The 24535-nt window shown below is 36.7% G+C and overlaps 1 protein-coding gene across 1 annotated transcript in view; it reads left to right on the top strand.

Moving 5' to 3' along the window:
• Positions 1-24535, top strand: part of CCDC171 (coiled-coil domain containing 171) — a 298734-nt gene that overhangs the window by 209277 nt on the left and 64922 nt on the right. The window contains exon 24 of the mRNA XM_090274081.1: positions 17936-18067. Coding sequence (XP_090130207.1) covers positions 17936-18067 — 132 coding nt within the window. The remainder of the gene's footprint in view (positions 1-17935; positions 18068-24535) is intronic.

Genomic DNA, 24535 nt, shown 5'->3' with positions numbered 1-24535 from the left:
TTCTCTCTGCCCAGTACCCACCTTCCCTCCAGCAATCCCACCACTCTTAGTTCATGTCCATGGGTCATACATATAAGTTCTTTGGCTTCACCCTTTCCTATATTATTCTTAACATCCCCCTGTCTATTTTGTACCAATCACTTATGTTTCTTAGTCCCTGCATCATTTCCCTATTTCTCCCCCTCCCCCTTCCCCCTCCCAGCTAATAACCCTCCAAATGATCCCTATACCTATGATTCTGTTCCTATTCTGGTTTGCTTAGTTGGATTTTGTTTTTATTTTTTAGACTCAGTTGTTGATAGTTGTGAGTTTGTTGTCATTTTAGTGTTCATAGTTTTGATTTTCTTTTTCTTAAGTAAGTCCCTTTGACATTTCATATAATAATGGCTTGATGATGATGAGCTCCTTTAGTTTCACCTTGTCTGGGAAGCACTTCATCTGCCCTTCCATTCCAAAAGATAGCCTTGCTGGATAGAGTAGTGCTGGTTGCAGGTTGCTTTTCATCACATTGAATACTGCTTGCCTGTTCCTTCCTGCCTGCAAAGTGTCCTCTGAGAAATCAGCTGATAGTCCTATAGGCATCCCCCTGTAGGCAACTCTCCACCTCTCTCTTGCTGCCCCCAGGACTCTGTCTTTATCTTTCACCTTTGTCATCTCAGTCATGATGTGTCCTGGTGTGGTCCCCTCTGGGTCTAGCTCGCCTGGGATCCTGCGTGCTTGTTGGACCTGTATGTTCATCTCCTTCACAAAATTTGGGAAGTTTTCCTCATTTTTTTCAATTCTTGCTTCCTCATTCTGCACTGGTTGACTTTTTTCCTTCCTTATGTCCCAAATCATTGATTTGAACCCCAATTTCCTTCCCTTCACCATTGGTTTTATGTGGATTTTCCTTCGTTTCACTTAGCATAGTCTTCACTTCTTCCCTTATGCGTTTGCCATACTCAAGCATATCTGTCAAGCCTGTGAGCATCTTTATCATCAGTGTTTTGAATTCTGCATCCGTTAGGCTGTCTATCTCCTCATTTGTTAGGTTGGCTATCTCCTTGTCACTTAGTTCATCCACTGGAACCTTGATCTCTTTCCCCTTTTGGGCCATACTTCTCTGTCTCCTCATTCTGACAGGCTCCTGTGTTGTTTGCCTCCGCATCCCAGGTAGAGCTGTAGCTCCTGTTACATTGTAAGGGGCGGAGCTTTAGGGATTCGACAATCCAGGGTGACCTGTTTCACCACGTTGTGGCGCTGTATGTGGGGGAGGGGTCCAAGAGGGAACAATGCCGCCAGTCCAGCACTCGCCCCTTTTCCAGGCACCTCTCCCAGTTCTGCACCAGACTGGCACCCCTCTAGCTGCTGCCCTGGCTGTCTTTCCCAGACTAGGTGGGTCTGTGGATGTTCTAGGACCGTGGGGGCCCTTTAAACAAGTGGACTCTGCTGAGAGACCAGAAGTTTCTGCCTCCACCCCAACCCCCACTGGTCTGCACAGTCAGAAGCAATGAGGCTTGATTTTCCCCGATGCTGGGACCCTGAGCTGCAAGGTCTGGTGAGGAGCTGGAAACGCCCCTCAGGTGTCCCTCCTGACTTTTTTTTTTAAAGTATATTTTATTGATTATATTGTTACAATAGTTCCAATTTTTTCCCCTTTGCTCCCCTCCACCCAGCACCCCCCTTCCCCAACAATCCCCTCTCCAAGTCCATGCCCATGGGTCGTACATACAAGCTCTCCTGCCTCACCCTTTCATATATTCTTCTTCTTCTTTTTAAAAAATAATTAATTAGTTAAATATTTTAACAATAAAAAATAACAATCCCTCCCTCTCAGACTTAAGACGCTTTACAATCTTATAAAGGACAATGGACGAAGGTCTCGAGCTCCTCTAGCTGCTTCAAGCTGGACATGGTCGTCATCCTACCTACCCGTGGGTCAAGAAATCCCTAATAAGAGCAGGGGTGTGTGGGGGGGGGAGGGTGGCCTTCCCACAAGGGGAAGGATGGTGCAGACTCCAGGTTGGTTGGCTGTCTCTGGACAACGGCATGCTTGGTTTAACAGGCTGGCATTCTTGTTGTATTCTGGGGGCAACAGGGTTAAAGGACATCATTCAACCCGTAACCACTAGATGACAAAAAACAGGTATTAATTTTTCAATGTCCCACATTAGGGAAAATAAGGGCTTCTTTGGAGGAAGGTATGCCAGGTACATCTCACCTGTCCAAAACCCTTTTGCCCATTATACTTAGTTTGGACTGAGGGAAATATTTTAGGTTTCCCCCCTCTCAGGCCTCTGGGCTCTTTCTGTCCAAGCCATTAGGATAGAAAAGAGAAACCAGTTTTAAAGTGAAGCCCACAGACCACCCCGTTCTTCACCAACTCAGCCACTTAGTTCAGCCAAACCATTGAGTCTCAGGAGGCAGCAATGCAGACAGGATTAAGTGAGGCCTATACGTACACAATCACTCAGGTAATGAGATCATAGGCTTATGCCCTTTGAAAACAGAAAACACATGTTAATTTATGTAACATAACCCACATACAAGTCTCTAAATCTGTAGGACTGTCTTATCGGAAAGACATCCAGTTGCAAGGCATTTGACATTCTTCTCGCATGTAAATTAAACATCTTTGATAATGCCACAGACATAGTTTAACTTTCAAATGAAAATAAATTTTAAGTGAAAAGAAACTTTAAAGACGGTTAGTTGCACTACTTTATAGTCTACTACTGGGCATTGTGATCTTCTTTGAATCGTGATTTTTCTCCCTAAGATTACCCTCCTTGTCATTAAAGGGACTGCATTAAGTCCATTTTTAATTTATCCTGTTCATTTGCATAAACACAACAAGAGTAGCAAATGATCACTTATGATCTTTAGTTCTGCTTTGCTGGAACTTACGCAAGGAACATTTAGGGTGACCTTCAGTCTCCCCTTCAAGGCACAGAAGCAGATCCACATACCTGGCATTCAGCCTTGCCTGTAAACACCTGTCTTTTCCAGGTCCTCCTGGTTTTCCATTGTGCCTTAAGGTCCCTTCTAGCCATCTTTCAGGAAAACAACTTTCATTCCTTCCCTGGAAAGATTGCTATGGACCGCTCATCCATCCAATGTACCAGGCCTTTTATCTCGTGGACTTTTATTACCTTTGAAAGTCATTCGCAGTTGCTCAGGGCTTTTTGGTAACAACCAAAGCCCAAGCATATCTCCTTTAGGCATGACATTCCAGTCAAAGTCTTAGTTAAAAAAGAAAAAAAAAAAAAACCTCTATTAACAACTGGTCTTATTAGTTTTATTCAAAGAAAGTTAGGTCATTACTTACTTCTTTAGAATGCCAAACTCTGGAGGGATCAGATAGGGAGAAAAATATACAGTGTGAAGGAAAATCCTTGTCCTGCTAATATTCATTGAACTTGCATTTCTATTCTTTATATTTTTATTTCTTTTCCCCCACTAAAAAATTTTCTGTTTGTTTGTTTTTTCATTACAGTTGTCCCACTTATTTCCCCCTCTTGCTTCCCTGCACCCTGCCCCCCCCCTTCTTCCACATTCAGTCTCCACCCAGTTGTCCATGTCCATGGGTCATTTATACATGTTCTTTGACTAGACCCTACCCCTTCTTACCCCTTCTCTCCTTCCCATCTCCCTCTTTGTTACTGTTAGTTTATTCCTTGTTTACATACCTCTGGTTCAATTTTGCTCATTTGTTTGTGTTGTTCATTAGTTTCCTGTAACAGGTGACAGCATAAGGTAATTTTCTTTTGTTGCCTGGCTTATTTCGCTTATTTCTCTCTAGTTCCAATCATGTTGTTGCAAATGGTAGAAGTTCCTTCTTTCTTTCAGTACTTATTCATTGTCATTTCCCCCCTTTGTACTCGTGTTCCTCTCTGTCTCTCTCTGTTTCTTCATTTTCTTAAAGCAGACCCTTTACATCTCTTGCAATTCTGGTTTGGTGGAGATGTATTCTTTTAGCCTTCTTCTGTCTTGGAAACTTCTTATTTAACCTTCCATTTTGAATGAGAGCCTTGCTGGGTAGAGTATTCTTGGTTGTAGGCCTTTGTTTTTCATTGCTTGGAATATTTTTTGCCATTCCCTTCTGGCTTGTAGTGTTTCTGCTGAGAAATCTGATGATAGCCTTGTTGGAGCTCCCTTGTATGTTATTAGTTGTTTCTCTCTTGCTGCTTTTAGGATTCTCTCTTTGTCTTTGAATGTTGCCATTTTAATTATGATGTGTCTTGAAGCGGGCCTGTTGGGGTTCATCTTCATTGGGACCCTCTGTGCTTCCTGGACTTGCATGATTCTTTCTCTCCTCATGTTAGGGAAGTTTTCTGTCATTAGTTTTTCAAAGAGGTTTTCTATCCCTTGCTCTTCTTCTTCTCCTTCTGGAATTCCTATGATACGGATATTATTACGTTTCATGTTGTCCTGCAGCTGTCTTAGAGCCTCTTCAGTCTTGTTCAGTCTTTTTTCGTTTTCTTGCACTGTCTGTGAGTTTTTGTCTACATTGTCCTCCAGCTCGCTGATGCGATCTTCTGCTTCCTCTAGCCTGTTTTTAATTCCTTCTATTGTGTTCTTCAATTCAGAGATCGTATTCTTCATTTCCTCCTGGTTCTTATTGATAGCTTCCATGTCCTTTTTGTTGCTGGTATAATTCTCAGTAAGTTCCTTATAGTTCTTCTGGAGTTCACTGTAGTTTTTCTGGAGTTCTTTGTAGTTTCCGCTGAGCTCATTGAGCTTCTCCATAATCCATGCTTTCAATTCCATATCTGATAGTTGGCTCCCCTCTATTTCATTTAGCACTCTTTCTGGGGACTCTACCTTTCCTTTCGATGGGGGGCTGTTTCTCTGTCTCCCCATTTTTGTGACTCCTATTGTTTGTTGGTGCTTCTTAGAATGATCTGCACTTCCTGGATCTCCCCCTGGTGGCGTCAGATCCTATACCAGTCTGGGCCTAGGCAGCCTGTTGGAGACTTCCAGGGATCTACTGTCTTTGTCTGACTCCTTTAGTTGTTAATCTATTCAATCTGTGATTAGCCGTCAGGCTTAAGGACGGTGGGTGTGGCAGCTTAATTCCTGTAGGCAGGGCCTTTGCTTCCCCTCGGGCTGATGCCACTTGGCCGGGAATGGTCTGCCTGCAGTGTGGGGATGAGTTGGCACTGGGACCCTGCTGGCCGCTTCCCCAGCTCTCCCCTCAAAGCCACCACACCAAACTCTCCCCAAGCATTTCCAGTCCTCTCTGTCTTCCCTCTGCTTGTGCCCAGGGTAAGTGGGGGCAGAATATTTTCATGTGATCCGCTTAAGAGCTCTTTTTCTCCAGCTGTTTCTCTCTGGCTAGCAAGAAACCCTGTGGCTTTTCGCTTTTCTCAGCTGGATACTGTTTTACTTTCCACTCTGTTTCTGTAGGCTGGGAAGCTCAGCTGGGGGTTTAGACCCTGCCCTTCTCAGGGGGAATCCCCGGCTGCTGAGCTGTTTCTCAGTCCCTTCAGCTGCCACCCGTGTGATGCCAGCCAGCCCTTCCGCGTCTCCGCACTCCCTACCGGTCACGTTGTGATATAGCGGCCTTTTCTGTCTCTCCGTGGTTATAAGACTTCTCTCCAGCTGGTGTTCGGTTGGTTATTCCAGATGATTTCTCCAAAATTACGTTGTAAATCCAGACTAGTTCTAAGAGGAAGTTAGTGTAGCTTCCACTTACTCCTCCACCATCTTGTTTCTCCCTCCTGACTTTTTAAAACATGTGACTGTGCTTTCCACCAGCCTGCTGCTGCTGCCACCACCGGCACCACACTGTCCTCTCCGCCCCGACTCTGCCCTTCCTACCTGTCTGGATGAGTATTTATTCTTTAGATCTTTGTTTTTTGGACTTCCATGTAGTTTGATTTTCTGGAACTCTGGTTGTTTCTAGTTTTGAGGTAGTTGTATTCCTTCTAAGTTGTGGAAGGAGATGCAGCGTATCTGTCTATGCTTCCATCTTGGCTGGAAGTCTGCTTCTTCTTTTTTTTAAGGGAGGCATTTACAGCTATAAACTTATATATGAGCACTATTTCCATTTCATTCCATAAGTTTGGCTATGTTGTGTTTTTGCTTTTCTCTTATCTCAAAGTATTTTATAATTTTCCTGTGATTTCTTCATTAACCTATTCATTGTATTGTTGTATTCTCAAAATGTTTGGGCATTTTCCACAAATCTTTTTACTATTCAGTTCTGATGTAATTCTGTATGGTTTGAATAAACACTTTGTTTGATTTAAATTCTATTAAATTCATTAAAGTTTGTTGTGTGGTCCAGAATATGGTCTGTCTTGGTGAATATTACAGAGCATTTAAAACAAATGTGTATTTTGCTGTTTTTGGGTGGACTACTCTATAGATGTCTGTTATATCTGGTTGATTACAGTATTGTTTAAGTCTTCAAGTTTCTTATATAACTTTTATGTAGTTGTTTTATCCATTAATGAAGTGATATTTTAACGTCTCTGACTATTCTTGTTCAGCTATTTCTTCCTTCAGTTTTGTCAGTTTTTGTTTTATGTACTTGGGATTCTTTTGTTAGGTGCATGTATATTTAGAAATTACTGTATTTTCTTGGTGGAATGACCCTTTTATAATTATATATTTTCTTTAAAACACTTTTGTCTTAAAGTCTATTTTGTATGATATTAGTATAGCCACTCCAGCTTTTTTTTTTGGTTATTCTTTGCATGGAATATCTTTTTCTGTCCTTTTACTTGCAACCTATCTGTGTCTCAGATAAGTCTCTTGACGAGAGCTTGTAGTTGAGTCATATTTTTTATTTTATTCTGCCAAGCTCCAGCTTTTAATTGGAGAGTTTAATCTATTTGCATTTAATATAAGTAGTGGTAAGGAAAGACTTTTGGCCTTTTTTCTATATATATTGTTATCTATATTGTTTCACCATTTCTGTATTAGTCCCCTCCCTTTTTTGTGTGTTAGATAATACTTTTCTAGTATAACATTTGATGTCATTTTCCTTCGTTTTACTATATATTTTTATTTTCTTAGTGGTTGCCTTGCAATTGCAATTAACATCTGAATTCACAACAATTATTTTGAAATAATTCCAACTTAGTATACAAAAACTTTGCTCCTATATAGTTCTATTCCCCATTTATGTTGTTATCATCACAAATTACATCTTTATACACTGAATGCCCATCAACATAGTTTATAATTAATGTTTTATGTAATAGTTTTTTAAATCATGTAGGGGAAAAAGAGGACTTACCGGTACATACCAAAAATACATTAATACTGACTTTTATATTTACCTATGTAGTTAACTTTGTTTTTTTATTTTAGTATTCTTTGTTTCTTCTGTGGTTTTGAGTTACTGTCTAGTGTCCTTAATTTCAGGCTAAATGATTACCTTTAGCATTTTTTCTAAGAAGGCAGATCTGGTAGTAATGAGCACCCTCATCTCTTGGAGTGGCATAATTTCTCCTTCATTTTCGAAGCATATTTTTGTTGGATACAGAATTCTTGATTGACAGTTTTTCTGCTTTCAGTGCTTGAATGTATCAACTCCAAAATTTCTGTTTGTTTTATTTTTATATTTTATATCTCTTTACTTATATTTTCTCCTTTGGGAAACGTCATTGTCATGGTTTCCTTTGGTTCTTTGCATGTGGTTTTCTTTAACTTTTAAAAATATTTAAATAGTTCATTTAAAGTCATTTAGTGGTAGGTTCCATGTTTAGGCTTCCTTGGGAACAGTTCTTAATTAATTTCCATTTTTCTTGTGTATAGGCCATACTTTATTTCTTTGCATACTTCATAATTTTTTTTTGAAAAATGGATATTTTGAATGTTTCAGTGTGGCTACTCTGGAAATCAGATTCTCCATCAGCTCTAGTGTTTGTTGTTGCTGCCTACTCTAGCAGCCATTGTTGGTTTAGTGAATTTTCTGAAGTAATTTTGTAAAGTCTGTAATTCTTTGTCATTTGTGGCCACTGAAACCTCTTTTGTTAATTTGTTAGTGGTCAGCTAGTGCTTTGACAGAATTTTCCTTATATGTCAAGATTCAGATGTTTGTTATTTTCTTGATTAAGCTTTGAATGTTTGCTGTAAGATTTTAATTACATAATTTCCAGAGTTCTGAAAAGTTGGTTCTAACTCATTTGGCCAATTTACTTGCTGCTTTTGGGATACTTTATTCCACATTTTTGTTAACATTACTCATTAATATTATATCCTTTTATGTTTCTAATAACTTTACCTGTATGCTTCTAATATTACTGAAAATATAGATTTATCAGGAATATAAATTTAAAAAAATTAACAGCTTCTTCAAACATGCTTTTTCCATTGTGTGGAAAAAAGTGAAAGTATAATCATTGAAATAATTTTCTAGATAGGGTAATGAATAACTGGATGGATAGGTTAATGTCTGGATTATTTAGCTCTTGGTATGAGAAAATTACATTAAGTATTTATTGGGTACTAAACAAGTTCTTAGCAGAGAGATGCCTTGTTTACTATGTAGCTGAGAGTGAAAGTAAATAGACTTGGGTAAAATTTGAATATAGAGAAGAATCTGAACATTTTTGGTTGTAATTTTTTGTTTTTGTTGAATTAGCAGAATGGTTAGATTGTTGAAGCTTTGATATTTCTTGAGTCCAACAACTTTGGAGTTATTAAGTGTTTTCTATGTGTGATCATAGTATACTATGAACTTTAAAGTTACCACTGAACTTCTACTGAGAGGTGTTAAATGCCTTTTCAGTAAATTGTTTAAAAGGTAAAATAGGAAGTCCCAATTCAGAATCCTCAAAAGACTGTCTAGAAGACCTTGCATCTATAAATCCTCTAAATTTATCAGGCTGAAATGACACTGGAATAATAACCAGGGAGTCATAGGAGTTTTTACTGAAGTTGTTTGGGATTTGCTTCTACAGTAAAATTACTTAAAACTTGTAATTTATCACAAAACACAATATTTACTATAAGTACTTCAGCCTATAAATGCCTTTTGAGTGTCTAGTATGTGCCAGGAACTATACCCTGCTCTGGGAATATATAACATACTGTATGTATACATCTCCTAGGAAATTCACTTAAAGTGGAGACATAGGTAATTCCAGTATAATACAGCAAGTATGCGTCCATAATATGCAGCTCCATATCTATTTAGATGGAGTTGTTAGTCTATGAGACATCCTTAGAGAATTCAGGAGTGGGCTGCGGAGGTTTCTTAGGAGAAAATTAATGCCTGGATTGAGTTGTGAAGTGGGAAGAAAGATGAAAAAGGCATTCTAGCAGAGAGTAGCTTGTGGAAGTACATGGAAGCATGTTTAGCCAGATATCTTCAATTTAGCATTAAATGTAAGGAGAGTGTGAGAGAGAAGGCTGAATGAGGCAGATGGAAGCCAAGTAATGGAAGGAATTTTTTTTATTGTTGCCATTCCAAGAGCCTTGAATCTTTATCGTGGGGCAGTGGGAAGTAAACTAGGGTTTAAGGTAAAGAATGATGTGGTCAGATTTCCTTATTGAATTTGGGTCTGGATTAGTGTAATGAAGGGGATTTTAAGAACCATGAATCCGTAGGCTAGATGAGTTTTCGACCAGGATAATGGTGGCAGGTGGTGTTGAGGAAAAGATATAAACCCTATTTAATACAATGGCATATGGGCTGAGAAGGGCAGGGAAGGATGATTCCCAGGATGGGCAGTACAACTCTGATGTTTGGAGTACAAGAGGAGCAAGTTAGTTTGCTTTTCAGTAGGGAGAAGGGAGACAATGATGAGTTTTGTTTTGGAACTACTTAAGGTAATGTGGAGTGAACAGCAGGATATGTGAGTCTGAACCTCAGGGAAAAAGTCAGGGCTAAAGATAAAGGTTTGAGATTGATTAACATAATACCTTCTTGCAAAGAAAGAGGTAATATAGCAGTTGTCTGGAGAAGCAAGACATTGTAAATAAACGTGAAGCAAGGAAATGGGTTTTGAGAGATTAATTATGCCACTGGAGTTTGAAGTCCTTGAGGGATAGAATTTTGGTTCCTCAATTTTTATATTCTCAATATCTATCACAGTGCCTGGTACCCAGTAGACCCTCAATGAATGCTTATTGAATGAGTCAGACTTATACCAGCACCCAGTCTCTAAACATAACTAAAGCCATCTCTAGATTCCAATGGAAGTCTTGCCGATATTTTATAACTTGGTTTCTAGATTTGATTGCTAAAAATAACCTATGTATGAACTTTACCTAATTCAGAGTGAGAGGAGATAGCCTAAATTTAATTTTTGGAATGTCTAGGAAAGAGAGATATGCTAACAATGAATTTACACATAATAGCTGATGCCTATAAGAATTAGAAAGATAATTATTTCTGTTCTTAGAGTGGATCGTGGAATGGAGTCAAACAGGATCTGACAGGTGAAGTCACCGCACAGCCGAATCTTCAAATGTGATTTTATAATCTTATTTAAGAGTGGCTAACCAGAATATTTGATAATACATAATTATCTTTGATTTTTTGTTTTTACTGCATTTATAAGGAATAAAAGACCATAAAGTAATTTTTAATTTATGAAACCAACAGTGCTTTAAAAGTTGGAACATGGTCTCCTGCCTCTAAAACCCAATTTTTAGTGAGTCAGTAATTACTCTCTAAATGTTACTGATGATCTTTGAACTCCTTTTCAGTCTTAGTTTCTGGATCCTGGTTCTGATGATCAGCTGTGCAGGACATGCAGGTGTTAGCACAGCTGGCCTGCTGATGACAACTCTGTCCATATAGCTGTCTTGTGTGTCATCATTCATATCGTTCAGTGTCATTCTGACCTAGCCAAGCTAAAAATGGTACTCTAGCTCAAGAGGGATTTAAAAACCTTGACAAACTAAAGAGAAGACACTACAGAATGTCATGTATGTGTGCCTAATAGTTTTTAGCTTAAATACATCTAAATAACTAATTTTATTGTTCATCTGTCTTTCTCCTTTGGAATAATTTACCCTAGAAAAGAAAATATCTCTTTGTGGAGGACTGTAAGAATTCAATTCATAAGTACATTTCTCTATTTTCAAGTATGAGTTTTGTGTATTTTAAATAGCTCAAGGTCACAGTAATCTACTTGTGGGGTACATTCTGTGTTCTATAACTTGCGTTACAGATTCATCATGCAGACTGGTGCCTTTATAAGATGTCCATGATTTAATCACCCTGTTTCCCAGTTTGATAATTTGATTCGAGGGTTCAGTTTTTCAGATCCTTTATTGGGATGTAGCCAGCTTCATAATTTGATTCAAGAGATCAGTTTTTTAGTTCCTTAATTCGGACATAACTATGATGTGTGGGGTGGTTGTGGTGCTGGATTTTACCCTCTTTCGTGGTGACAGCAACTGGCAGCCATTGGAGAGTTCTGGCTCTGGTCCAGAGTTGTAGGTGAAGTTAAATAACCTCCCAGTTTAAGAAGGCGAGTTCCTCACTTCCATCTTTTTGAGCTGAGTGTCTGTGTTTGCTGCAGCACCCATGGAGTGCCTGCTTCTGCTGACAGAGTGCCGGGCTCTGCAGCGCAGCAGGAACTGTTGCATATATCTGGGGACATCAAAGTTAGGGGATCTTCCCTGCGAGGTTGAGAGCATGTGTAAGGATGATTGCTGCACAGGTAACCTGTCTGTGTCATAATTGTATGTGTGTTGGTGGGGAGTAGAGCAGGGGGAGAGGAAACATAAATGAATGAACATGCCCACAGGTCCAATGAAACTACTAAGGAAAATAAAGATGTTTAAATAAGAGTCTCTGTTGCTATTCACAGAACTACTTTTCTGAAACTTACACACTTTTGCTAAGACTGTCAGATAAGGAATAAAGAAAAGGGAAAAAAATAGTGTTTTTTGGGCAAGGAAATGAAAGAAACACCAAAATCTAAAACAATTTCCACAACTATTAACTGTTCATTATACACATTAAGAGGCATTATTATTTGTGTTACGAGCACTGGACTCAGTAGCCTCATATTAGGGACGGCAGCATCAAGTGAGCTGGTGTGGCGAGTACTTGGAAAAGTAGTAAGTGTTTTGGAACCACTGATGGTACTATTGCTAATAGAAATAGTACTGTATCCATCTTATTAATTCAGTAGTTAAGGAAAAGATAAAAGAGGCAGGGAAATGTTCATTTAGATATAACTATCCAATTTTTAATGTCATTTCCATTGTCCTGCCATGGTTTTACACCTTCTTCTATCACTTGGTACATACCAGAGTCCTGGAACTATCTATCTTTTTTTGTGCTTCTTTCTTTCTACTGCCTTGTAGAATTTGTGAGTTTGCAATGATGTTCTTATTTGATCATATAATTTTATTGTATACATAACATTTTTCTTGCTATTATTGTTATTACAGAGTGTATTTAACTATGGCTGATTTTCTTTTCTTTCTGTTTACAAAGGCTCTGCAGTATGCCTATTCTACTTGTTTAACAACATTTTCTGTTAATTGGATATTAGAATGGGTGATTGTAGTTGTACTGGCACAGTTAGACTCAGTCAGATTGTATGCTAGACTATGTAAACTTTAAAGTATATCAGGATATATGACACTGATTTTTTGAAACACTAGAAAAAAGGAGCCAGAAAATGCCTGAGATGGCACTCTGTGTTGGTGATATAAGGTTGACTCACTTGAAATTAATTCTCATGTTCTCTGGTAAGATGTGGTAATTTTAAGAAGCTTTATAGATGGTGAAAAATATTATCTTTCCTTGTATACCTCTAAGGCAGGGTTGGGCAATGTTTTCTGTAAAGGGCTAGACAGTAAATATTTTAGGCTTTGTAGACCATATGGCCTCTGCCACAACTACCCAACTCTGTCGTTGTAGCAGGAAAGCAGCTAAAGACAATACCAAATGACTGGGCATGGCTGTGTTCCAATAAAACTATTTACAGTAACAGGTAATGGGCTGGATTTGGTTCCCAGGTTGCAATGTGCCAACTATACACTGCTCTCTAGTGAATAGGTTGAAAAATAGGGCATAAGCTGCACTAGTATGTAGGATAAAAAATTAGAATAAAGAGGAAAGGGAAAGCAACAGGTATCAGTGAATGTGGAAGAAAGTACAAAGATTGGATGGGACCAAGGAAGGCAGGGATGTAAGCAAAGTGAAACATGAACTCGGAGTGATAAGAATGGAGGTTGCAAGAAGTATCGTGGAGGTCTATATTTGATGTGAATATCTCTCATAAGAACATTCATTTTGAAGCATTGGTTGCAATAAAAGATTGGAGAAAACAGAATTTTAGACAGATTAAGTGTGTTATGTAAAGCCCTAATCCCAGTTACTTTTTTCAGGCATTCAAGATTCAGGAGTGTTCTTAAGTGTATCTAATTTTGATCTACTACAACTTAATACATCTTCCTTGGTATCTGTTGGTAAAAACATAGCTGGTACTACGATTCATGAGTTTTTAAAAAAAATTAGAACACTGGGTCCAGAAGGATTTATAGTTGTGCATGATAAAATATGCAGCTTCAAGTTTTGAGAGTTGAGTAGCTTTTTAAAATGACTAATTTAATTTCATAGTTGATATATCTAGCAGAAAGAGCTTTTTTGGTGTTATGGTTTGAGTACAGATTGGTGTCTTATGAGTGAAGGCTAATCAGAGGAATAGAAATAGTACTGCATGAAGCTTATGAATCACTCAATTCTGAAACTAGATTGTTATAATAAAATAAATATTTGGTATCAATTTTTGACTTCTTAGAAAGTTTCACTAATTTTTCTCTGTATATCTCTTAGAGTATATCTGTTAGAAATATCTGCTTTCTGGACGTATGTGGTAAGAGGAAAAGTAAACTACTTTTTCTAAAACTAATTTTTTAAATGGGGGAATGCAATTTCTTTATTCCTTGTCAAAATGTAAAACTGTAAACCTTTATAGAATGTTATAAAAATATGTGCAATTTGACAGTTGAGACTTATATTATGAAATGCTGTGAAATAAATTATTATATGTTAGAAATGAAGTCAGCTATTTTGAAGTAAAAAAGCATTGACTATGAGGTCTGTCTGGAAAAAGTCCAGCCATTGTTAATATAATGAGAAAGGTTTGTGTGACATTGATGTAACCTGGCAGCCAAGGAGAGTGGACTGGAGTGTGCATGCATGAACAATGATGACTTCACTGTACTAGTCAATGGGGGCAGTAGATGCCGTTGAGTGAGCATGTGTACTGTGTGGCCGTCACATTCAAAATTACTGAGTGAGTAGAGCAATGAATCTGCATCACATTTTGCATCATGCTTGAACATTCCTCTGTGGAAACTTATTCACATGATTGAGAAGGCTGTGGCTATGGGCAGTTGGTGATTGGCAGTCCATCACAATGATGTGCCTACTCAAGCATCATGTCTTGTGCAGAGTTTTTTTGCAAAACATCAAAATCACCCAGGTCATTCAGCCCCGCGACAGCTGGCTTTTCCCAAAACTAAAACCACCTTTGAAAGGGAAGAGTTTTCAGACTGTTGTTGGGGGGACAGCTGAGGGCGACTGGGAGAACTGTGAGAGGTCCCAAGGTGCCTGCTTTGAAGGGGACTGAGGTGTCATTGTCCTATGTACAATGTTTCTTGCATCTTCTTCAACAAATGTCTCTATTTTTCATATTACATGGCTGGATACCTTCTGGACAGACCTCGTATATATATTTTCTTGCTCACAACTACAAAATCAGAGTGAAAAGGGTGTAGAATCTTAATTATAGGATGAATAATGATGTGCTATAAACAGAATCAATGACTTTTGAAATTAAAATTTAAAATCAATTTTAAATTTGAAATTATAATGTAATAGTGGACAGGTGACAGTAGTTGTTTTAATCTTAATTCACATTAAAATCCATATTTTAAAAGGTGAACCTACTTTTCTTTTTAGGGAAAAATAATTTTATTATTTGAAAGGAATTATTTTGTATCCAACGGGTAATATTTCCTAAAGAAATCCCACTTATCTCTTTTTCGATTTTAGTTACTTTGTTCTCAGACTGCCGTTCTGTTTTTTTTTTTTTTTTTCCCCCATGGACAAATTTAATGCATTAAGGGGAGAGTTCTTTTTCTAATGTTCTGTGTTGAATTTCTTCCCTGTTGATCCTGAAATTCAAACTTGCCCTCTGCATTCTTTCTGAGCAGTCTCTCCATCCCACTCTTCATGTTTCCTCTTTCTTGTTGCCTTTGCTCCTTGCTCCTCTGCTGCAGTTATATTTCCCTGTCCTAGTGTCATCGTTTTCCATTCTCTCAGCACAGTGCTTCACTTCCTTCACTCATTGCAATAAAAGGGTTCCTAGCCAATTTTTTTTTCAAGACTTAAAAAACAACCTTTCCCTAGAAATATTTGCAGAACAGTTTAGATACTTGCTTCCAAAGTCTTGCTCTAATTTAAAAGTGGAAAAATTCTTAAGTTACAGTAGAAATATTTGTGATATTTCATCTATTATATATCATGGGTCACTCTCTCTGGATGGTACTGTCAGCATTTAACAGATAATTTATAATTAAATGAAAGTATTAGCACATGCATATTATTCAAATAAAATAATTATCATGTTCATCATTAGATTTGGCAAAACATCTGCATCTTGAGTTTTTGCTTAAAAAAGAATTGTTTCATTTGCCAAATTAAATAATGTTTAGGGAGCGTGTAAATTCGACAATAAATCACAGTTTTCAATGCCAAATGCCCCACGTTAATTTTGTTTAGAATGTTTTATTTAGAGAATGCAAAATGTGGCCTGCTATTCCTGTATGTCTATCTAGCTTCACAGGAGGAGTGGGTGCCTGGTGTTAACTGGGTTTCAGGACTTCTGGTGCTAGAGCTGAGCTGTGGCCTATACCTATGTTCCTTACCGTCCCCCACCCCTTTGCCCATATTAGCAATCTGCTTTTGTACTTTGACATCCAGGATTTCCCTAGTGAATTTTGTCACAGAAAAAAGAGAATCATCAATATCACAGTTAAACTTGACTTTCAAAGCTAATAGTATCTCATTTGGGGGCTCAAATTTAATAAATTTTCTTTGATTCTGGGTGAGTTTTTAAACATCAAACAATGAATTGGCCAGGGTGCAGTAAAATATTTAGATCTATTGACTATGGTTCAGAAGGGTAGAAGGCAAAACACCAGTGGTTTGATGTTGATAAATTCTCAGTACCTTAATCCACATTAATGTTTTCTTTTATCTGAGTGCACATTGGTGACCAAAAAAAAAGAAGAACCACGAGACGGTATCCATACATATAAAATATAAAACTAAAGCAAATATATTTGTAAAGTATGATTTATTCTGTTATGTTAAGTAAGTGTAATAGCATTCTTATTCTGACCGGAGAATTTTTGTTACAGACATATAATCTGAATTGGGACTCCACTGTGCATATAGTACTCACACTATTATAAAAATTGCATTATAGTGTATGTTTTGACGTTCACTTATTGACAGAAATTATTCAAATCAACTTGGGAGTATAAGGATTTTTGTGTCCATAGATTAGCATGAACAATTAAAGATGTCATCATATATTTGTGTGTATTTGCTGGTTTAAGGAAACCCTTTATAGTATGATAGTTTATTTATAAAATAAGGAATGATTCAAACAGTTTTACAAGCTGCCGTGTAGAATAGAAAAATGAAGGACAGGTTGTCTGTCATATAAGGGGAGGGGGACAGAACTAGGTTTATTGTTGTTTGTACAGAAAATAAATACAATAATTAATAAATAATAATACAAGAATAAACTCTATATTCTATGTACTCACAACTGTAAACCTGCTTTTGCCCCACCTTGTATTATTGCCAAATTACATTTGAAGTTGCTCAGGTGTAGAGATGAAACACATTTATTTGAGCAATTAATGTTATTTTTATAGTTCTCCCCTTTTTTACCTTTGCTATAAGGCTATAAAAACCATTTATCCTGACTCTGAGCTAGTTGTGTAATATGCATCAAGTATATGGTAGCAAAGATAGAGGTTTTTTAAACCAGTTCAGGCATAAGGAAATTCAGAAAATATGCCCACATATGAACGTTGCTGCCGTTAAGCTATGTGATTAAAAACGAGAGCCTCCTGATCTTAAAATAAAACTAAATTGTGGAATTTTTAAGACTTTTACTAAGTTTGGAAATTAAAAATCAAAATAATGTGTCTCTGAACACTTCTAATATTTGTATTATGTAGGGAGTATTTTCTCATTTGTCCAGAAGGTGGCAGTGTAATATCAACTGCATGTGATTCCTATACTGGCTGGAGAATTGGTGTTTCTACCGTACCTGTGAAATGTTTGTGTTGTTACCTTTCCGAATACTTAAAATACAGTACAAATTCTTCTGATTTTATCCATTACTTTATTTAGAAGTTGCATGACCGAGTTGGTTTATATGTATTTAATCGATAAGACTCAAGTTTAAAAGGGCAAATAAACCTCTTATTGGTATATTTTTAAATATCCTTGTTGAGTATATTTGTTTTTATTCCAGGGTACATATTATTGAAGTTTTTTCCCAAAGACTAGTACCTAATAATTATCTTGTTCAATATATATCAGCTAATGCCAGTTAAATTCAGCATTTATTAAGAAAGTGATAATAATTAGGAGATTACTGTTTGTTTTTGGTATCGTGGATGTTTTTCTTCTTTCCTTTTTCTCTTTTGGGTGGAACAGTGAAAAATAATTCAAAATCTCTTGATCAGAAGAGCTCCAGTGACTCTTCTTCCCTCCCTCATTTCAAGCGGGAAGATGCTTTTTCTTCTTAACATTCTCCCCCAGCACTCTGAATTAGAGATTTATTTGCAACGAAAAATCAATTAGTCCTAAATTTATTCATGGATTTCAGGTCCAGCGATCAATGCAAGTCCACTCAGTGGGCTCAAGGGGACCCAGTTCATCCCAGTTAATGTGTCTGAAGGGGAATTACCATTGATGCTGTTTTTTTCCCTTTAGGTCAGAGATCAGATCTCGCTGTCACGGACTGCGGCAAGTAGGAATGACTTCACCCTGCAGCTACCCAAACTGCACCTGGAGACCTTTGCAATGGAGGGGCTCAAGGGCGGGCCAGAGGTTGTAGCGTGCCAGGTTAGAGTCTGAATAACATTGTTTGCTACTGAGACGTGTAGAAAAATAAATTGAACTAACTGGAGAGAAGGAAAGCCTCAAAGTATTGTGAATAACACAATGGAGATGCAAATAATTTTTCTGCTGTCGTGTAAAACTATGTTTCACAAACAATTGTTTTATTTTTTAAAGCCTCGATTTTTCCTATTAAATAATCCTGAAAAGTATTTTTTTTTACCAAGGAAAATATGTATTTTATAGCTAAGTACAGTTTTAAAACAATACTTTTTTATTAGCAGAGGACAATAAGATGCTAGGCTGTTATCTTTTAGAGCTAGCCTCAATTTATAGGTCTTACTATTTTAGAATAAATCACTTTAGATTAAATTATTAGGAAAGATATTTGAAAATTTTCAGTGTTAACCCCAAAGTATATCCAACATTCTTACATGGTAATTTATTTAATTTCAACAAATCTAGAACTGTACTTGGCAATGTATTTTGCCCTTTAATGTTTAGTTTTAATGAATATTGTAATATGTGCAATCTAGGTTGTTTCATTTACGAAACTCAAAGCAACTCACAAAACCTCAAATAATTTTAAGAATAACTTAATAAAGAAAATTATTTTCAAAAACAGTCATTTTCAGATGCTGCATATATCTTTCTATTCTTTACTATTGTGTCATTTTTTTCATAGGGTTAAAGGTTTTTTTAATGAGACAAAACAACATTGAGTATTTACTTAATTCTCCTTAAAATGCCCAATCCCTTTACTAGAAAAATCTCTGAACTTTATCTAAACTATATGGAGCTTGATATTTCAAAAGTGTTTATCCTTGTTCAGAAGCACTCTAGATTTTTACCTTAAAAGACAAATATCTCTTAAAACTCAGTCTGTGTTTCACATTTTGAGGTTTAAAATAAACTTTTTCATTCTTTAGTTTATGACTGCGAAATTTTAATTTTGTACAAAATGAATGTCAGTCTAAGTAAGGCTATATTAATTTTTTCTACATATTCCCTACCCTAATTTAATTTGTTATTAATACTCAAATTAATGCTCCACAAAGAAAAAGTAAACACTAGGGGATGCCATTTTGGGGGTGGGGGGCAAACCATGAGCTCTCTAAGGTTTTAACATTTGTGAATAAGAAGAAGGAAATGTATATATTTTAAACTACTATTTTTTCCAAGTTCTAATAAAAATAGTTACTCACTTGACTATATACCTAAACACTTGGGTAAGTTTTGCATTGACATGCTGTCACATACATTGTAGTTCAGTAATATTTATTTTGGTTTAGTATTTCATGCAGAGAAGAGCACATGATTTCGGCCATAAAGGTGTTTCACATATACACACAGGGACACCCACGCCCACGCCCACACCCACCCTCACACACAGCCGGTAATATGCATTGAGTACTTTGAGAAGAAAGGCACTGTGTTAACTGATGACCTTAATTATATAATAATAGTAGTACCATTTTATGCACCAAGTATCATGCTTAGTTCTTTAAATACATGATTCCATTTAATTTTCACAATGAATGTGTCAAGTAGATGGCATTATATCCATCTTACAATTGAAAAACAACAACTATAAGAGAGTTTAGGTAACTCTCCTAAATCAGCAAGTAAATGGCAGGGCCCAGAGCCTGGATTTAAGTAGAGGTAGGTATACTTAACTGCAAACCTTAACTGATAAAATCTGACACTAAAAATCTGGACACTTATGTTAAATCGTAAGAGTAAAACCTTTTAAATCTGTTAGTAGAGTTTTTCTTACATTTACAAAAATATTCATTCTGCATCTATGTACTATGTAGGTCATGATTGGTGCTGTACTGTAGACAAATGCACAGATCAAAACTTTTGTTTCCTTTTCACAGGCGAATATTACTGAAGTCTGCTTTTCACTTTTTTACAGTATATGAATATGCATACTTGTGCTAAGTGTAGCTGCATATTTAGTGTTTAGCTTTGTACTCAGTGCTGGTGAAGTGGAGTATTCAATGAGTGCACGTCCTTTGATTATTATGCAGGTGGTGATTGTGTGTGAACCATTAGCCAGCTATACAGTCATCATTTAGAGAGAGAGGGTCGGGGGGAAGAGAAATGGCTGGGAGAGAAAGAATAAAGGTAGGGTCTGTCTGTATGGTACAATTTCACTTGTGAGGAAATAGTGGAGAGAACAGGAATCCAAAAGAGGTTAACTGGGCAAGTTACTTAAACTGCGTGGTGGGTTACTACATCTAAAGTGCTTAGAATAGTGACAGATCCATTGTAAACACTCAGTATTCATTTGTTAGCCGCCCACAAGGAGGCCAGGGTGCTGCTCACTGCCGTGTCCCCAGAACTCAGCACTGTGCCTGGCACAGAGAAGGCCCCAGGGAGAGTGGGTGAAGGAGTACTTGGTTCCAGACACCAAACAGGTTGACTCAGGAAGCTGCATTGCCTAAGTTGTGTGTGCCCTTGAGAGATGTGGTATCCTTTTTTTTATTTCTAGATTTATTTCATTTAAAAAGAAAAAGTCCCCCAAACCATCTCATAAAAGGCATTAAAGGCTTAGTGCATAATAACTATACCTCTAGAAATAGTACATTTTATAAATATATGTTTATAAACACTTCATTAGTAGGCTTCATTGTGAAACCACTTATTTATAAAGATTTTAAACAACAGTCTTTACCATAATAAATACAGTAATCCTTTAATCACCCCTAAGCCACCATGTCATTATATAGTCCTTATTTGGTGTGGTTATTTTGTTATGCGTTATACCCACAACTGGTGGGATACCAGAGTTCTTTATATTGATACCTATTTTCCAGGCATAGAAATTTCTTCCAGCTATTTTGTTGTATTTATAAAGTTAAATCATAAAGAGCACCTTGGAGGGAATTTTGTTCTTATTTTTTACATATAGAAGAAAGAAATAATTATCTGTTACTAAACTGTCAGGAAATAACAGTATCAGACTTACTCTTGGTAAATTTTTAAACGTGTTCTCCACTACTTAATGCAGTAGCCTTCTAATGGCTGTACAGCAGTTTCTTCATTTTTTGGCATATTTAAAAATTAAAGAAATGTTAAGCAATTTTACTTGAATGATTCTATTATTTAGATATTTGCATCTTCATGTTATCCCAACCATGTAAGTGAATTTTCAGATATCTGATTATTTTTAAAATGTGAAAATCAGCCATTTGCTAAATATGTCAACTGCTGTTTTTTAAATCAAAAGAATATAATATACTTAAATTAAAATTTTTATTATGTTGGTTCATTATAGACTTAGACTATAATATTATAGCAATAGTGTAAAGTACTAAGGTTTATAATGGTATTTGCTTTTACAACTTGATAAAATTTTGCTAATATTGAAAATTAGCTTTTAAAAAATTATAAAGGCTGTATATGATCATGACAATTAGAAATTAGAGTCTTAAAAGCATAGAATAAAGTTAAGATTTTTGAAACTCTGCCATTCAGAGATAACCAGTGTTAACATTTGGTATATATTCTTGTAGTTATTCTAGTTATTTTTTAGTCGTAAATACAAACACTTGTGTACATATCATGAATATATAATATGTCTGTATATATTTAAACAGTGATTGGGCCACACTGTTTTGTAAACATTTTAAAAAAGATTTTATGTATTTATTTTTAGAGAGAGGGGAAAGGAGGGAGAAAGAGAGGGAGGGAAACATTGGTCAGTTGCCTCTTGGACACGCCCAACCGGGGACTAGCCCCGCAACCCAGGCCTTCGACCTTTTGCTTTGTAGAATGACACCCAATCAACTGAGCCATGCTTATCAGGGCTGCTTTGTAAGCATTTTTAAGACATAATAACATGTCATAGGTGTCTTTTTTTTCAGTAAATGTAGAATTATCTCACTGTTGAGGATTGAATTATATCCCACTATATACATCCAGTCCAGTATATTTAATCAGTCTTCTATTGATAGATATTTCAGTTATTAATTTTTCTGGTTATTATGAATAAGGTGGCAATGAATATCCTTTTGCAAAAATTTTACACGGTCTCTTATGTTTTCATTTAGAATAAATTAGTGGATTTGCTGTGCTAAGAGTGAGCACATACTAAGGTTTTTGATAACGTACTCCCTGATTGCCCCTAAAAATGACTGTGTTAGTCTGCTCCTAAGTGACTTTTTTCGTTCCTTAGTTTTCTTTGAAAAGTATGGTTCTTTATTTTCTGAAACTACAAGAAAATTTTATCTTCCTTTTATAATTTACGTTTTCTTTGATTTTCAGATGTCCATTTTCATTGGGTCCTTAATTTATAGAGTTAACAGGGTTCAGTTTAAGAATCTCCATGGTGAAGTAAAGAGAGCACATTTTGTGATAGCTGTTTGCCTCACAGATATTCTTTTAAATTTATTTCTGACTCCATGACTGTGCTTTGAATGCTTGAAATTATTGAATATCTGACCTTTTTGATAAGTGGGATCATTTTAGTGATAAGGTATCAGAAAGATTTGGGGATTATCTAAAATAGTTTTCTATGAGAAGTTTGCAAATTCTCTTTAAATTCTAAAATCAAAATATCTTTTAATTTGAAAGTAAAATTATTGGAATCGGGTTGTAGAATCAAACAGAAAGTTGAAGTGCTCCTTTCTTCAAAAGTTGGAAAGTACTTCCCAGAGAAGAGCTGTTTGTTAGGGGAACACAATTAGCTGGAAAAGTCATCTGGTTTATTGGAATAAGTTATTTTGATGGGAAAACCCCAACCTCTGTCTCGTCCAGCTGCTTGGCAGCTGTAGTCTGCAGGTCCACAGGATATAAAGTGCACCAATGAGGAATCTAAATGTCCTGGTATTGAGGCCCACTGTGAGGATGAAGGTAAGAATTAGCGTATTTTTTTTGTTGTTGACACGTGGAAGAGTAAATGACATTTGCTGATATGTAATATTGTCTGAAAGACATTTTTATTTGCTAGTTAAAATTTTAGAATTCTTCTTTGAAGATTTGATAATGCATAAGCATGTATTGTTTCTTCAAAATTTCCCGGTAACAGAGCTGTACGCAATGCTAAAAGGAAACGGACTGTCATGCAAATTAAGATGTTAATATGTAGAGAAGGCCTAGTTTTGAGGACATATTGCAGATTGGGATGATAATTATTAAGTAATTAAACAATAGCATTTAAACATTGGTTATAGCCATTGTGAGTTCTGCCTTGTTCTCCATCTGTATCTCTCCCAATACTTTAGTTTTTCATGAGCAGGACAACTTTGTGGAGAATTGGCTTAGCATGTCAGCCATTAGAGCAGCTTTGGTATCAACATATGTCTTCTCACCCTCCTTCCGCCTTCCCTTCTTTCTTCTCTTCCTCTGCCTATTTGATTTGCACTTTTTTTTTGGTGGAGGTGATAGTGGTGCAGGATGGGGGCAGGAGGCATCAATCAGAATTTTAGGATGGTCTGGAGAGTAAAAATGTAAAATTATGTGTTTTTTTGTTTTAGGTATTTTACCAGGTGATATGTGGTATACCATTCTTAGTCTTCATATTTTATTTTAAAAGATTTATTGTTTAAAAAAGGTATTTTTTCACATATATTGTGAAAACAGTCTCAGGCCCTTACTTGATAACTAAGACTTCTAAGAAATATCTGTTAAAGCTAGGAGTTCTAAAAAGTTAAAAAATATATATATTTAGCCGATGAGACATTTTACATCTTGCATCATGGGTTTCATTCAGAACAGTGGCAGTCTGAAGCAACAGGTTTTTGAGTTTTTCTCTTGGGGCTTCCATCTCTCTTTACCTTTTTAAAATGACAGGATGTGACATATGAGGGCAAGGAGATGCATCCGTAAAGCTTCTGCCTCACGAATCTCATACTGAGGAGCCTCATCACTCCTTGCTCCTCAACTCAGCTGAGGACTGATCTGACTGGTCTGGGATCATTGATCTGAGCTGACACTGAGTAAAATCTGACAGGAATTCTTTCAAAACGAGGCATGAGTCATAAAGTACCCCCCAACCTTTTTATCATTGCTTCTTTTCTTTATTACAAGGAAGACAATTAAGAAGAAAATAAAATCATAGCAGAGTCAGTGTCACAGAAGGCTGAAGAGGTTATGCGACTTTATCAGAAAGTGATAGGACTGGTCACCCTGTAGACACAAATTACACAGGTAGTGGGAATTCTCATTACTTTGTCCAATTGTTGTCTTTTCCTAATGGAACACAGCGTTGTCTCTCCTTGTGAAGGATGAAATAAAGGTCATCCTGGTGGAGCCAGGAGGGCTACCAGAGCTCTATGCTAGAATCATTGTTTCCCATGAGCTCTCAGCCCTTCATTCTCCCACATCAGCTTCTCCTCTCTGGCGTGGAGATGGTACCTTCTCTGTCGCATCTAGGGGTGATTGTGATGATCACATAGCATGCATGAAAGAGCTTTGGAAATTAAACAGCAATAATAGTTTTTTAATTGTTTTTTTCCTTTAAACATT

Source organism: Furipterus horrens, unplaced genomic scaffold (assembly GCF_987537825.1).
Source record: "Furipterus horrens unplaced genomic scaffold, mFurHor1.1.pri manual_scaffold_4, whole genome shotgun sequence".
Classification (NCBI taxonomy): Eukaryota; Metazoa; Chordata; class Mammalia; order Chiroptera; family Furipteridae; genus Furipterus; species Furipterus horrens.
Note: the sequence above shows the minus strand (reverse complement) of the source record. Positions and strands in the feature narration are given on the sequence as shown.